General features: G+C 41.0%; 1 protein-coding gene across 1 annotated transcript in view; it reads right to left on the bottom strand.

Moving 5' to 3' along the window:
- The window catches only part of EDIL3 (EGF-like repeats and discoidin I-like domains 3), a 302,894-nt gene that overhangs the window by 242,529 nt on the left and 44,705 nt on the right, over positions 1-15,660 (bottom strand). The window contains exons 2-4 of the mRNA XM_010578088.1: positions 14,173-14,285; positions 13,674-13,789; positions 13,239-13,338 (exon numbers count right to left, since the gene is read on the bottom strand). Coding sequence (XP_010576390.1) covers positions 13,239-13,338; positions 13,674-13,789; positions 14,173-14,285 — 329 coding nt within the window. The remainder of the gene's footprint in view (positions 1-13,238; positions 13,339-13,673; positions 13,790-14,172; positions 14,286-15,660) is intronic.

Raw genomic sequence — 15,660 nt, 5'->3', positions numbered from 1 at the left:
TCAGTAACAAGAAGTCCAGATGAACCTTCCATGTATTTGAAAATTCATCACCAAAGCACCCTGCGTTTCATTCTCTCCGACGTCGCCCTTTCACTTTGGAAAGATATTTTTAAGAAGTTCAACAAAGCTGCCTTTCATCTTCTCTAAACCCGTCCTTAAAACTCTCCTTGTCACACCATATCGCTGACCTTTAGTTACACCAGGGGATCACGAGCTCTATAGCCACTTTGACCATCACAGTCTCATAATTCATTAGGCTCCATCTGTGTTCAAGCAGCATTTTCTTTTTTTCCTGAGGCTGCAAGGTTTGGGGATTCTTCTTATTTTTGTATCGTTGGCTACATACAATGCTGCAGGGCCAGCCGATATGTCCCTAGACATTGTGAGAACAGATTTAGACAGGTTTACTTAACCATGGTCTTCAAAGACTTGCCATGAAACCTTTTGCCATGCCACAGGTTCCACTGCAATGCAATGCACTATCTTACAAAAAAGAGAGATGCACTACTTACCCCAACTACCACTCTCAGTATTTGCAAAGCAATTGCATGCTCTAGATCAGAAATTATAGGAGCAGCAATAGGATACTTGCACAACTGGACATCAAGCCAATGGCTCAAAAATAAAACACAGCCACCTTATTCTTGCAGCCAAGTTACTACGGAGGAGTAACAGAAAGCAGCAACTGTCCTGCAACATCTAAACATCCTGCACACATTATGCCACCAGTGCCCTATCAGCAGCACTGTTACTATTTCAGGATCCTAGTGAAAAAGTTAAACTAGAAAGCATGCCCTTAATTTGGGGCTCTCTCACTGCGGTACATTTGGCTGGGAGAGAACACTTGTGTAAGCATTAGAGGAAAATACAGGAATCTGAACATTAACCCTGAACGTAATCCTCAGTTGATGACTTTCGTGATAAAGAGTGAAGTGTTAACATCTCAGAATACATTTTCCAGAAAGCACAGCATTGCAAGATTGTGCCTTTTTTATTCTAAATTCTGTTGAACACTCTCAATTTGTAATGAAGGCAACCAAAGGCAATGAAAACTGCCCAGCTTATTCGACCGACATGTCTTTATTTTTCAAGTAAAAGAAACATTTCATACCAAACTAAGAGAAACATAGCTGGCGATCAATGGTCAGCAATCAAGACTGTTTAATTTATGCATATTTTTATTTCTCATCTTATGCAGATTGCCATATACTGATCAGCTATGTTTACACAGCACTTTTATTAATAAACTAATGCAGGGTACATTCATTTTACTGGCTAATTTGCTTGAAACTAATTTCTTGAGCCAGAGCCCAGTGAACTGAAGTGCCTATAGTTTTCATGAAAAATATAAAAGCACTTCCCATTAGTTTTAAAGATCAGCTGCTTTATTATACAAAATATCTAATTTCATAACTCAGCCAAGAAACGGGGAGGTTTTGAATTAGATAATTAATTATCAGAAAATGTCTGTTCTTCCCCCAGAGTGTAACCAAAATGAATCACCAATTCAGTTCATTTTAATTTCTTCCCTTAACACCCATATCAGCAGAGTTGTTAAACTCTTTGCATGATCACTGAATCTTAAATCTATAAATCTCATGATCTCAGCAGGGGGTTTTCATCTGAGATCTCTTTTGCCAAATCCCGACTGCACTTTAAAATGCAGACTCATAACTTCATTCCAATATGCTTGAAAGCCGTGTTTTTGTCACAATCTGGAAATTGGACATTTCTATTATTACCAACTCAAGGAGGAAAATGTTCAAGAAGAATCTCTACATATTGATACCCATTTTTTTCCATTTGTATTTCATAAACAAACATAAAAGTAAGTTAATAATGCAAGTGAATCTTTGTTTTGGGGTTCTTACTGCCAGCCCACACAACTGCAAGACTATAAAATGTAAACTGCAAAGCAAAACAAAAAAACTTAAAAGTTGAAAATCGCAGCTTGTTTAATGTTGCTTAGTTTACTTTATTAATGATAAGCAACAATTATGAAGTAAAAAAGCAAACAAAACCAAAAAACACCAGATGTACCCTGTAGATCTTAAGATCTTATTTTTGCTAGCATCTACATAAAATCCAATCCTATTCTTTACATTGAAAGGCAAAAAAACCACCACTATTCTGCAGAAGGCTAACTGAACAACACTCTTAATCTCACACAGCTACTCAAAATGGGGCTCAGGAGGGGCATGAGTCTTCATGCTCACCCCCCAGTAAGGGTCATATTTACAGAGAAGACAACTCTTATTCACCTGCCATGCACTGCTGTGACTGGTCTGCTTCTGTCTTCTCGACCCCCCCCCTGCAGGCAGTGGGGGCTGCTCTTCTGCCCCTCAAGCTGCCCCTTGCCTGCTGACACAGCCCTGGTCCCACAGGTTCTCTATCTGCAGGGCAGGAGCTCCAGTCCCCACCAACACGGTGGTCTCCCTGACCTCACCCCCATTTATACAGGTCTTTCCTGGACTAGGGGTCCAAAAACCAAACACCCGTGCCCTCAGAGGGGCTCTCCCTGCCTAGGGCAGAACTCGGCATTTGTCCCTTTTTACAGCTCCTGTTGGGTCATTCCCCCAGCGTGGCCTCTCTCAGTGGCAGCCCTGCCCTTGAGGGCACCCACTGGTCACCCTGGTTTGGTGTAACCTGCACACCTGATGGGCAAGGACTCTGTCACCTCCTCCAGGCCACTGATAAAGATGGTAAATCAGGAGAGGTCCCAGACAGACCCCAGCAATGACTCACTTGTTACCAAGCTCCAGGCTGATGTGACTGGTCAACTACTGCCCTCCAAGTACCATTATCCAACCAGTTTTTTATCTGTCCACCCATCCAGACCATCACTGCTCAACTTGGATGCAAGAACGGTGACAGTGTCAAGAACTCTAGCCCAGGTACATGACACCCACCACTCTCCCCCCATCCACAAACCAATCATTTCTTCCCAGAAGGCCATCAGGTGGGTCAGGTGTGGTTTATCCCAAGTAAACCCATGCTGATTTCTCCTTCACATGCCTAGAAACATGCTCCATGATTTCCCCAGGGACCAAGTAAGGCTGACAAGCTTGGAGTTTCCCTTTCAGTCAATCTTTTTGCCTTTTTGGAAGATGGGTGCAACATTTGCCTTTCTTTGGTCACTGGGGACATCCCCAGATCTCAATGACTTTACAGCGGTTATAGATGTCTCACCCTGCAAGGGCATTGGCCAACTCACAGCACCCTCGGGTGCAGTCCATCTTTTCCCATTGGCCCATGGATGAGGTTGTATCCACTCACCAGGATCAGCCTGATGCTCACCCAGTCCTGATTATTTCTCTCCTTGACCTGTCTCTCCAAGTGCAGAGGTCTGGCAGGACTGGCTGGGGAGGACTGCAGCAATGTCAGTGTTTAGTTCCTCTGCCTTCTGTGCCTGCTGTCACACCAAATCACCCACCCCACTCCACAACGACCCCACATTTTCTTTGCCAGGTGTCCCTGGCAGTATCACTGGCCACAGTCTCTCTGCATCATCCCAAACCTAAGCACCCAAGACAAGACATCAGGTCAGCAGACAGGTGCCTCCACCCCCCAAAGGGGAATCTCCATTAACTATCATCCTCCTTTTTTGCCTTGTTCAGGAACTTGGTCGGTACCTGTAACTGCAAAACCAGAGGTGGTGAAGAGGGCTGAGATGTGATATCAGAACTGATGAGTTTCCAGCTTCCCCCATCACTGAAGTTTCTATCCACAGCTCATTGGGAGGGGGTCCTCTAGATTTCCCTCCTCCCTTGCAACACAGGACTCGAGCTGTTGGCTTTGTGGGGTCTTTGCGAGATCCTGTCAATCTCCTGTTTGTCCTCCCTGATGGCAGACAGCACACCCCGGCAGGCAAGGCCATCACCGTCCCTCCCCTGACCATCTCTGTAGCCTGAGGCTGGGGCAGCAGCATCCTCCCTCAAGGTCTCTGGTCTACCAGGGTAGCTGGTGCAGCCCATGCCAAAGGCAGTCTCGTTTGGCACATATAACCATGTTCTCTCAAGAGTAAATGGCCACCTACAACACCTTTGAAAGACAGTGGTGTCCATTTCAGGTACACATAGTGTTACTCAACTGGCTTATTGCAAAAGGATAATTTCACCATTTAGTATTAAAAAAGTTGATAGGTGTTTTATGTAATTGCTGGCAAGCAACCCAGATTAAGGGCCCCAGATCAGATCATAAACAGACTTGCAGTGATTAAAGCTCAAACACACCTAATGCAGTCCTGGCAGTTTTTCTCTCTGTTTTTGTGTGAGAGACAGGAGTCCAAATCTGAAAATGTAATATAACAAATCAAAATTTCAGAGAGGTTTTAGCCCATTCTCTAATAAGCTCTAATACAGCTCTTTCCTGAAGGTTCTCTGAACCCATGGAATCCTAAACTATGTTTATAATAATAAAAACCCGCACATCTGATTTGAAGATTTAATTACTCGGTTTGGACATGAAGTAACAGCTTGCAATATAGATAATAGTTTTGGCAAAGCTGCAGACATTAATCTAGAGCAAGCTTTGGCGTAAAGTTATTCTTCTGTATTCACAAGAGGTGTCTTTGCATTATTAAAATCAAGAGAAGCCACAAGAATCTATATTCCTTAAAGAGTTAAATCTGAAGACCAACCTACTTTCAACGTCAAATTTGGATTAACATCTACCAGGGCCCTTGGTCTTTGAACCATCAACTGAAAAATCAAAAATCCAGAAGTTCAAGTCAGGTCAACATTATGAATGGAAAAAAGAAAGAAAAAGGGATAAAATAATAGTCCAGAGAAAAGAAGCAGTGGGTTAAGGTACAATATAAATCCTAAACCTGCAAAACACTTTCAAAAAGACTGTGTTTGACACAGTGAAGCCTTTTGTCTGCATTTCCTGCCCTGAGTGCACAGCGGTTGCAGCTGACTCTAGTTCTTGGCCATTATGGCTTGTAACACTGCTAATTTTCAGAACTATTAGAAAGCTTTCAATTATCAGAGAGTTCCAGGAAAAGAGAAAACTCCATGTAAAACCTTTGTGCAAAGGAAAAAAGTAGGACCTCATAAAAACCTAAAGGTTGAAGAAACAAAAAATCCAGCCAAACAGAAAAGAATTACACCTCTTCCCACAAAAACACATGAATGAATGAATAAATAAATAAATAAATAAGCCTCTTCTTTACTATTCCAGACAACAGTGAACGTAGTCTAAAAATTCAGGGTAGTTTGTGATAAACAAACTAGGTCACTACATAGCTATCAAGGATAAATATAGTAATTTCTAATGCAGAGGAACATTCCCAGAAAAATTTTGGAAAGCCTGAGACACCTGTACTGAATGCAGAAGCCTGTTTTGTCTATAAACACCACCACCACTCTTCACTTTTTGGTGAATATTGCAGAACATAAATACTATATGAAGATCTGTCCTGTGTTAGTAGGTATACATATGTTAGAAAAAGCCAAAAGCCACCAAAAAAATTGCACAGTAGTACAGTAATGACCCATCTTCCCCAGCTAATACATCCCTCTTACAATTCATGCCACTGCCATATAACCAGACTACCTGTGAGCTCTGACAGGATCATGTGGTGACACATCTATGCTCCTCCAAGAATCATAAACTCCATACAGATACAATTTCTTCCAAGTCCTCATTTCCACCAGGAAAATAAGGGATCTACTATGCCTTAAAGAGGGTAAAAACTAAATAATCTCCCTTTCCACACAGACAGCAATGGGAAGTACATGGCATAGGACTGACCCTACTCCTTCATCAGCCACTGGTGGACTGATGCCCACCTGTGACCTTCAGGCTGCTCCCCAAAGCCCAAACTCTGGGCAAAGCCTATGTGGCTGAAGAGCAGAGGCGATAGAGTTATTTCATTGCTCAGGGAGGGTATGATCCTGAAGAAGTTAGTATTTTATTTTTAAACTACAACAACTTAGAAGAAGCACCTTCCATAAAGGCAATTTCAACAGATACACACTACAGCTTGTAATCTACTAGAACAGTAATTTTATGTCTTTTATGCTGTTCTCTTTCAAAGAACAGATGTAATACGTCTAAAATCTTCAGTAGTTTTACTGTTGTATCTTAACAGGAAAATGGGGCAGAACAAAACTATACCCTTTCTGAAGCTGCTCTTTCTACAGAAAATCTGTTCTGACATCCTGTATTAAAGGCTTTTAAAAATTATTCCAACTGTTACAAAATATATATACCATGCTGTAAACAGACTGGGCATTTGCAATTTGAATTTTAAAAGCTTCTAACACCTCATTTTGAAAATGAAAAAGAAATGAGAATCTCTTGCATATACAGTAATAAAGTGGGAACACTGAATAACATTAACTGAGAGTTCTCCTGAAACAGCAATTCCAGATCATTACCTGTTTGTGAGATCCCTGCAACTCTCTGGGTAAATATTACCAGTATACTAACACTTGTCACACACACAATGAAATGTACATGCAAGCAGCTGCAATGCTTGCAGTGCAGGAGCTTGCACTACAGGATACTTAACATCACGGCTTTTAGCAGACGTCAGTCATCAAATCTCATTATTTCTCTTAAAGATAGATGCCTTCCTATGTGATGTATTGACCTTTGTTTTCAGACTTCAGGGATGCTCTTTGTATCATCTGGAAGGTGCACACACTTCAAGAAGAAAGGGCGGGGGGGGCAAAAAAAGCTTGATGTGACACAAGAGACAAAAGATTGCTATGAAAGACGCTAGCAAAAGACTTTATGATTATCTGCCAGACTACAACATTTATAGGGTGAAAGACTAGCTTCCTGAATCTCCAAAAACATAAAAGAAAACTTCCTGTATTTCTTGCTAAAATTCTTCAGCTCCAAAAATGGTGCTGCTCTAGAGGAAAAGCTCAGTTCAGAACACTGATTTTAATTAAATCTGACTGACCTTTATTCCAGTGAAGTTGGGGTACAGTTCTGGGATATTCCTTCTTCCCTCCTCTGCCTTAAAAGGAAATTTTTAGTTGGGATTTAAAATTCTGTTCATATGTTTCTACAAGTATAATGCCATAACCACAATTCATCACTGGAAAAGAAACCAGTGTACCTATTTTTAATTATTTATTGCTTTCTACAGGAAATTAAAAAAATCAGAACTTGTCTTTCAAAAACAACCAAGCAGCAGACTAAGTGGTCAAAATTAGTCAATCACTGGTCTCAAACCCTAGGAAGAGACACAGCTCCCACAGGGCTGGTGTGTGAAGCTGGGCTAAAGGGACACTGCCACTTGGGAAGGTCACACCGCTTCTTGATCAGGTTGTTTACTTGCTGAAAGATGAGGCTTTGTCCAGCTGAATCCAGCAGCCAGATTCAGCATGCACACATACACACACTTGACGTCCTTGTGCAGCAAATAACAAAAAAGATTTTGTATTAACATTTTGAAGAGTTCTCTCTTTTTCCTCCTGAAGTAAATGAAGCATGTAGTGATTTTACTCATTCATTTTGGCTTCTTCCTTCTTCCTGCTCAGCCTTTAGTCGGTCTGAATGGAGGAGCTAGAACCACGTCTACTCACCAGTGGTTCAAAGCAGTTTACTTGCTTAGAAATACGCCAGGGCAGAATTTCTAAGGCAGGCAGCTCCTCCCACTCTACTGAGAGCATGCAGGGAGCTCCTGAGCCTCACCTGCTTTGCATGGCCAAGGAGGGATCTTTATCCGTAACATAAATATTTGGCACAAAATAATTAGGGAAGAAAAACACTGTACTCTGTCCTCATCAAAACAACCTACCAGGACAGCTTAGTTAATCAACACTTGATTGGCCCCAGGATGGTGAGGCAGCACACAGATACTCAGTACTGGGAGATGGCAGGAGAAATGCAGAATTTGCTCCTCTGCCTACAGTCATGCCAAGGCAAGGCAGACAGGAACACAGTGCATACTCCTGGATCTTATTTCTGTACCTGGTTTCCACAGTGGGTGATACATAGCTATACACAAGGCAGGGAGAAATGTGGCATTCTGTGCCTTAGGGTAGGGTGGGGGAGCGAGTGAGCATGTCTCCCTGCTCAACATGGTTTAAGTTCACCTGTTTAGCCCTGAAAAAGAGACTTGGAACATTCACACATTGAGAACCAGCAAGCACCTGGAGGGGTAGGTCCAGAAACACATTTCTTGGCAAAAAATGCATAAGCTGTCACCGAGAAACCTATCTCTAACTTCGCCCTGAAGGAACCAGGTGAGGACACATATGGTGTCCAACAGCACCGTGTCACTCGCTCCTCCCTCCCTCTTCTCATCACTCATCCTTGCACGAGCACTGGGGCTTGCCTGCTCCTGCCCAGAAAACTAGCATGGCATAGAAATGATGTTTTTTATTGCTCTGCGTAAGACCATCACCAGTGCTGAAATTAGGGAAAATTCAGTGGCAAAGAGAAATTAGATAGGCTTGCCTATACTGTCAAATCTCACATGCTTAGCAGTAACAAACTATAGAGATTTAGGAAGTTTCCTACAGGCTAGACCTTTGTTTCACCGCTCCAAGGGCCAAGAGGCTCTGACCCACAGGTCAGAGCTGCACCTTTTACTACTCTACTTTTACTCACACTCAGCATTTTAAATGCATATTAGCACATAATTGTTCAACTACACTGAAAGATACTGAGGCATACTGGAGTAGTAACTGCTCTTGCTGTGTGAAGCAATACAGACATAGTCTTAATATGAAGGCAGTACATATAGTCAACCACACCTTACTCCAGCTGATTTCAGGGTTTTTACTCAGAATGTTGATTTAGTATTTTTCCCCCCAACAGATTTCGCGAAAGCAGAAATACATCTCTAAGAGTACATTCCCAAGTATGTCTGACATTGCTTCAATTACCATTTTTGTTGCACTCTGGTTGTCCACTATGACTTTAGTAATGGGCTGAACCAGAAGACCCGTATTTGGAGAAGAGTTTGTGTTAAGTAAAACCACCATAGGAAGGAACCAGAGTCTACATGTATGTGCAAGTGTGCAACAGTGCAAAAATGCAGCATTTCTTAGAGAAGTTTCTAACAGAAAACATGCATTTGAACAAGGACACCAGGTTAAAGAGAAGCCTGGTGAAGCAAGTCAAGAGGTTACAATAGGATGAGCTCGATCACACCCAGGAAAATGAAAGCCATTATTAAAGAGGTTGATCTTTATCCTGAAGGACTACCTATAAAGGATGCATCATTTTGTATGAGATCAGAAGGTAAGCCATAAAAAAGACATCAAAGAAATTAGACAAAAGCATCATTAAAGAAATATACATAGGACGTACCATAGAAGAGAACTACTAGGTCATTTTAGCTGCTTCCCATGACAACAGTACATGATTTCCCCATTCACACTGTACACTAGTCAGAGTATTAATCTAATCTTCCCTTAAAATTGTTCAAATACATGGACATTCCATGGTTTTAAAATAGTTCTGGAATAGTATCTAAAAGCAATCAGCTACTAGGTCTTTGTTTTTAACCTAGAAAAGCCCTTGTAAGGCAATCCTGTGCAATTCCTCACACAAGTAAGGAATCTGACAAGTTACATAGCAAATAATATTTTCTCCATCTCTATATTTCAAAAGCCCAAGCTGCAAAGGGGGAAAAAAAAAAAAAAAAAAAAAAAAGTCAGTCTCAGAGCCCAGGCCACTGCCTGCAAACGTAATACTTAACTAGAAAAACAAAAAAACCCTGGCAAACAGATTAAAGCAGTATGGTCTATGGGACTGTAATAGAGAAAAATCAGAGAGGAAGCATAGATTAAAGGGGCTGGTTGTGTGCAATGATATCCAGCAGTGATAGAGGCTGTTGTACATGAGGGAGAGACAGACTGAAAGATGTAAATGTTGAAAATAAAATAAATCAAACATCTTTTATTTTCTATTTTTTTTGGTTTTCACACTCACACATCTTATCCAAAAGTATTTTCTATATTGTCTGTTGTAGTTTCACTGTTGTAGAAACCTAAGACATGAGTAATCAGATGGCAGAAATTACTGTTATTTACGCACTGCTGTCACAGCTCTCCATAATTATACAGGCTGACACAGCATCTTGACAATGATAGGAAAAAAGCAGTTTTTGTAGAAATTTTGTCAGCCTCCCTACACAGAAGCACGGCAAATAAAATTACTGCAGCTAAAAATTGGCAAAGCAATCACCTTTCAGGGTTGGTTGTTTTTTGTTTTTTTTTGTCTCTGTCAAAAAGTTACTATTGTAAGAATACTCAAAGACACAAAAAAAAGCCCTCTATGTCTAAACTGTAGCTTTATCCTACAGTAGGGCCACAATCTGGCTATGCACAAATGCCTTGTGTTGTTTAAAACTGAAAACAATTAAGGAAAAAATGAGTTGCAAGGGGAGTGGGACAGGAAGAAGGAAAGTTTATGTGCAAAACACTGAAAATGTCCTGTATTGAAATAAAAAATTGGAAACTCTCAGGTTCAAATCCATAGTCTGAACCACTTAACAGTCAACTCTAACCCATGCTGTCCATGCCCCAGGCAACCTAAACACCAGAGTAGGAGAGGGAAGACTGATTACTGATTGAACTCTTGTATGCACAGAATTGCCATGTTTTGATAAAGTACTTTTGGTTGGCAAATTTCTCAATCGCTTTAACCCAAGAGTCACCACTTGATGCAGACACTGCATGCCGGACAGGTTACACCTCTAGATCTGCCCCTACTCTCCCATGCACCACCTGGGACGAGAAGCGCCATGGAGCACCCACATCGAATCTCCCACCTCGTCCCGTGGAGGCCCTGCCTCCGCTCCCTCTTCCTTTTGGCCACCAAGGTCACATACGACCCATGAAATTGAAGCAGTTGCACATTTTTCGTTCACACCTTTAGTTTCCCGCTGGGATGTGCAAAGCTCCTATCCAGGCACAACACAAGGAGAGCAGATCTTCTTGCGCTTGCTTATCCTTCTGCTGCTCCTCCCTGCTGTCATCTGCATACTGGACTTTACTGCTTTAAATATTGTGGTTAAAATCTCCTAAAACTGTTCTGCTGCCACAAGTGGTATAGCCAAGATAGATACTCCAGGGTTCTCCATTTAAAAGGCACAAATGAATGAGTACTTTCTTCTGTATTTTCAAACAACTTCACCAAACTTGTCATCATAAAAAGCCTTTGCCTACAAATGGCCCTTACTAAAGTCTGGAGGTGGTGAAGCGAAGCAAGGAATACTATCATTAGTCTTAAAAACACAGCCTCAGACGTTCATTGCTTTTGTTGAATATAACCAATTTTGACTTGAAATACGGAGCTGTGCATCCCGAATTCATAGGATGATGAAGTCTTATCTAACATTACTCAAACTTTTAAGAAGTATCAGACTTGATGTGTGGCACATAAGTGAATGTAATTCCTCTGTACGTGATCCGAAATGTGGATATAGAGACAATATAGTATGTATGCATATAGCCACTGTATAGTATGTAAAATTGTTTTCATGCGTGTTTCATATGATAATGCATTCACACACACACCACATACTGTAATTATTAGCTAGAGACTTTATTAGATAACCATGGTCTGTTTCATTTCTCAGCTTTTAAAACTTAAAATAGAAGAACACCCCCACTGTGATGAAAGGTAACACAGCATGCTGATTAAAGAGAAAAAAACCCGCACGAACAACAGAAAAACCCCACAGGTATATTGCCCCAACAACGAGACTGACATTTGATAAAATCCCAAACCGTGAAAATACATGCAAAAATTCTGCACCTCCAAATTTCTGGGACACCAGCTGCAAGCTCAGCCCCTGCTTTCAGTAATACCCCAGATCCAGCTGCGCAATTGCAGTTACTGTTTTCGAACAGGTCCACACTTTGCTCCTGCAATACGAATGGCACAAAGGCTGCTTTACCCCCTACACACCATATCATTAGAAAATTAGCCATACCCTACTGTCACTACACTCAGTGAGTGGCTTTCCCTCTAACATAAGATCTATGTTTCCTATAAAGAAGGAAACTTAGACCCATTATCACTTACTCCTCGGGCTGATATAACTCACTGAATTTAGGCTGATGTTGGCTTTCCCCCCACATTCTCCCTTCATCCCTTTTAAATGGAGAATGTGTGTAGGTCCTCCAATATAAGACAGCATTTTCCAGAGGTCTTAGGTTTGCAAATGTTAAGGTTATTACAACCCTTATTTGGGTCTGAATCTTTTAACTCACCTTTTATTTTCTAATGTATCACCTGACCAAGAAAAATTAAAACTCTTATTTTCACTGCGAACCTGTTTTGAAAGTTGAAATAAATTAATACTGTTTTGATGTTTAACCCATATTATTTCAAACTCAAGGCAGCTGGGCTTCAAGTATGCTACAAAGCCCAATATCACTTGTAATACAACACTGACCATCCTTTAAGATTTCAGAAATACTCCTGGCTCTGTGGGTTACATGAGTTTGAAATGTGTAAAAACCTAAAAAATGGAAAACAGTAACATGCCAATTCCTATGTGACTCACAATAAATTTGAGAATGACATAGATTTATTTCTTGACTCTTGCAGTTTCTTAAATGCCGCTTCTCCAGATATTTTTACTTGAAGGGATACCAAGCTGTGAGTACGTCACTGCTGCTGTATGGACATGTGCTGTACAAACAGCTAATTCAAGGCATAAAAATGAACTTTTTAATAAAAAGTGATTCTCTTTTGAAATAACTTCCAAAGTGAATCATTTCCTTGATTTTCAACTGGATGGTAATTGGAAAAATGTGGAGGAGGGAAAGTAAGACAGTGCCCCTTTTCACTATGCTACCATTGATACACAACCTTGTATGAAGTATAACCTTTGAAAAAAACCATAGAGGATAAAGACATAAAGGGCAGAGAAAGAGGAAGTTGGACACTTAAAAAAACTAATACCACCACTATTACAACTGGACTATTAATTCCAGTTATAATAATGCATGACTGGACACCAAATTCTGTCCTGTGCTGACCAGACACGTACAGGATGCAATAGTATATCTGCTATATGCTTTCTGGAGGCTATATGAGCAGTCATGGAAAATCAATTTGAATACAAATGTAATTTGTTAAAAGAACAGTGAAAATCATTATGCAGGGTCACACTGTCAGCAGTTTGCACAGAAGCAGATGCCGTCCGAAGATGCAAAGGCATTCTGTAAAACAGAAGAATCTCAGTCTTTAAAAGTCTCTGTGATCTTTCCAGTCTTTCAGTATAGTTACATGAGAACAAAGCTACAGTTTACCTCTCTTGATTCTCAGCACTTTTACTCCTTGCAGCTCATTCCAGCTGCAGAAAGAGGCTTTATAGAAACTTCTAAGCCTCAGAGAGAGTGAAGGTTCCCACTGTAACGGAGAAAAAGCAACATCTTTGAAACAGTTCCTTGAAAGTTCCAAAATATTTATCTCAGGCTGACAGGACACAGTCATGAAACAAAGAACTAGATTTGCCTGGTTCTGGCAATGTCAATATCGCTTTTAGGCAAACCATACATAAAAATTCAGCATCAAGCTAACTGAAAACGCATGATACAATTTAACGACCAGCTTCACAATGAAGACAGCTGAAATGGTAAATCTTCAGAAGATCCTGTTGCAAAGACATTTAACACATAGACATGGAATATACCGATTTGCTATGCACTTAGAGTGCTGTTACCATAGCTGATTGATCAGCTTACCCTATTCCATGAGGTAAATCTGGAGACTAAAACAGCCACCAGTTTTAAATTACGTTTTCCTTTAATTGGATCCCAATCTTCACTGACTGTTCTGAAAGGTACTGGCTTATTTGTTCCTAGAAAAATACACAGTGGCACTCAGGAACCTGTATTACTATAGATGAGATGCACTGTATTTCTTCCACCTGAAATAATCTCTTACAGTCTCTGTAGTCACTCTTTCAGTTACTGTCTGTCCACTACACTGTAGAACATCAGATTGGCTTATGTTCAAATTTGACCACGGAACAGCAACAACAGCAAATGTAAAACCTTACAGCTGTTTTGAAATATGTATAAAAGGACATTCCTTATTAAAAATGCACCTGCATCTTTCTTGCAAACTAAGGGGTAGAAGTCACTGCACCCTTGAAGCCTACTTTCATCATATACAGGCATATAAATGCATCTCTGAAGGCAGACTCCTGTTACAGTGCATGAGATTGCAAATTTATCATACTGGCCAAAGAAGAAAATTGCAGTCTTCCATTGGGATGACTTTTTCCATCATCATCATCAACATCATCATCATCATCATTATCACCTCTCAATCTTTCTCCTCCTTCTCTCTCCCTTTAAAAAAAAAAACAGAAAAAAAAACTTGCTGATATACTTACTATGTATGTGTTCCAAACACAAAAAGCAAAAGAGGTTTTTAAGATACCACGAATAAACAGGATTTTGACCTCCATCATTACTTTTCACAGCTCCAATAAAAAAGCAGTTGGTATTTTTCTTTGTAGACTTGAAACACGGGTCAGTAATGAACTACATGACTTAACTTTGATCTGCAGGTGGAATTTACCCCAAAAGAAGACAGGGAAGAACTGGCCACTGCAGAGATGACACTACCATGGGTTTTCATTGTACACATTATGCAAATGGACTCATCAGCAAGTAATGTTCAAACAAAGCACAAAAAGTTTTGTAGTGTTCAAAACCTGCTCTCTAAAGAGTTTCAGTTACTTACAGTGCTTACAGTCATCATAACTTTGAGAGGATCTATTAAAAGTAAACGTTATGACAGTGAGCAAAATTAACCCAGTATATCAGACGCGTCAAGCAACGTTTTAGTCTGTTTCAGCATAAAAAAAGACTGTATAATTTTCTTCTGTCTCATTTTGAAAGCCAAGGACAAACCTTTCACTGAACAATTACAGCTTAAGCAATCACAGAGCAAATGGATCTTTTTTCCTTCCTATTTCACTTCTCTTAGAAAAACTAAGAAGTTATCTCTGTTCTGAAGTTACCTAAAAGCATGGCAAGACCGTAGACTTAGATGAAAATATGTCTCAGATGCGAACTATGAGAAGTCCTACAGAAGCCCCATGCAAAGTATTTATGACAAGTCCAGACTTTGTGGCAGACGCAGTATCTTTTGCTTAAAAGACTTTGGGCATAAACTGCAGGTACAAGGACATATTGCATAAGCTATCACATGCTCGCTGCAACTGCGTGAATGTTACTGGATTCGGAGAAGCCACTGTGCTGAATAATTTAAGATCCAATAAAATATTCAATTTTACTGATACACTGGTTTCATTTTAAAATAAAAAAAGTGAATAATGACGGGAACAGGTCTAAAAGTCAACGGAAATACTGTGTTACTCATTAGGATAACAGTTGTTCTACTAAGCTTCGGGGAAGATAACAACTGGGGCGATAATAAAAAGGTCTCCAACCCCGAGACATTCCCCCCACGCCGGATGCATCACACGGAGGGACAGACACAGCCCCGGCAAAGGAGCATGTCTGGGGCTGGCGGAGGGCGAAAAGGCTGTGCCGGGCGGGGACGGACGGACGGACAGGGGGAAGCCCCCACGCAGGACGGCGGCCTCCCACGGAGGGTTTCGTGCTGTGGGTCGAGGTGGCGGTGCGGAGGGGACCCACGGCGGTCCCTGCGCCCCGGGGGGCTGAGCTCTTTCCCCGGGGGCGCTGCGCCCGCCTC

The sequence above is a fragment of the Haliaeetus leucocephalus genome, unplaced genomic scaffold, assembly GCF_000737465.1.
Source record: "Haliaeetus leucocephalus isolate CR32 unplaced genomic scaffold, Haliaeetus_leucocephalus-4.0 Scaffold598, whole genome shotgun sequence".
Classification (NCBI taxonomy): domain Eukaryota; kingdom Metazoa; phylum Chordata; class Aves; order Accipitriformes; family Accipitridae; genus Haliaeetus; species Haliaeetus leucocephalus.
Note: the sequence above shows the minus strand (reverse complement) of the source record. Positions and strands in the feature narration are given on the sequence as shown.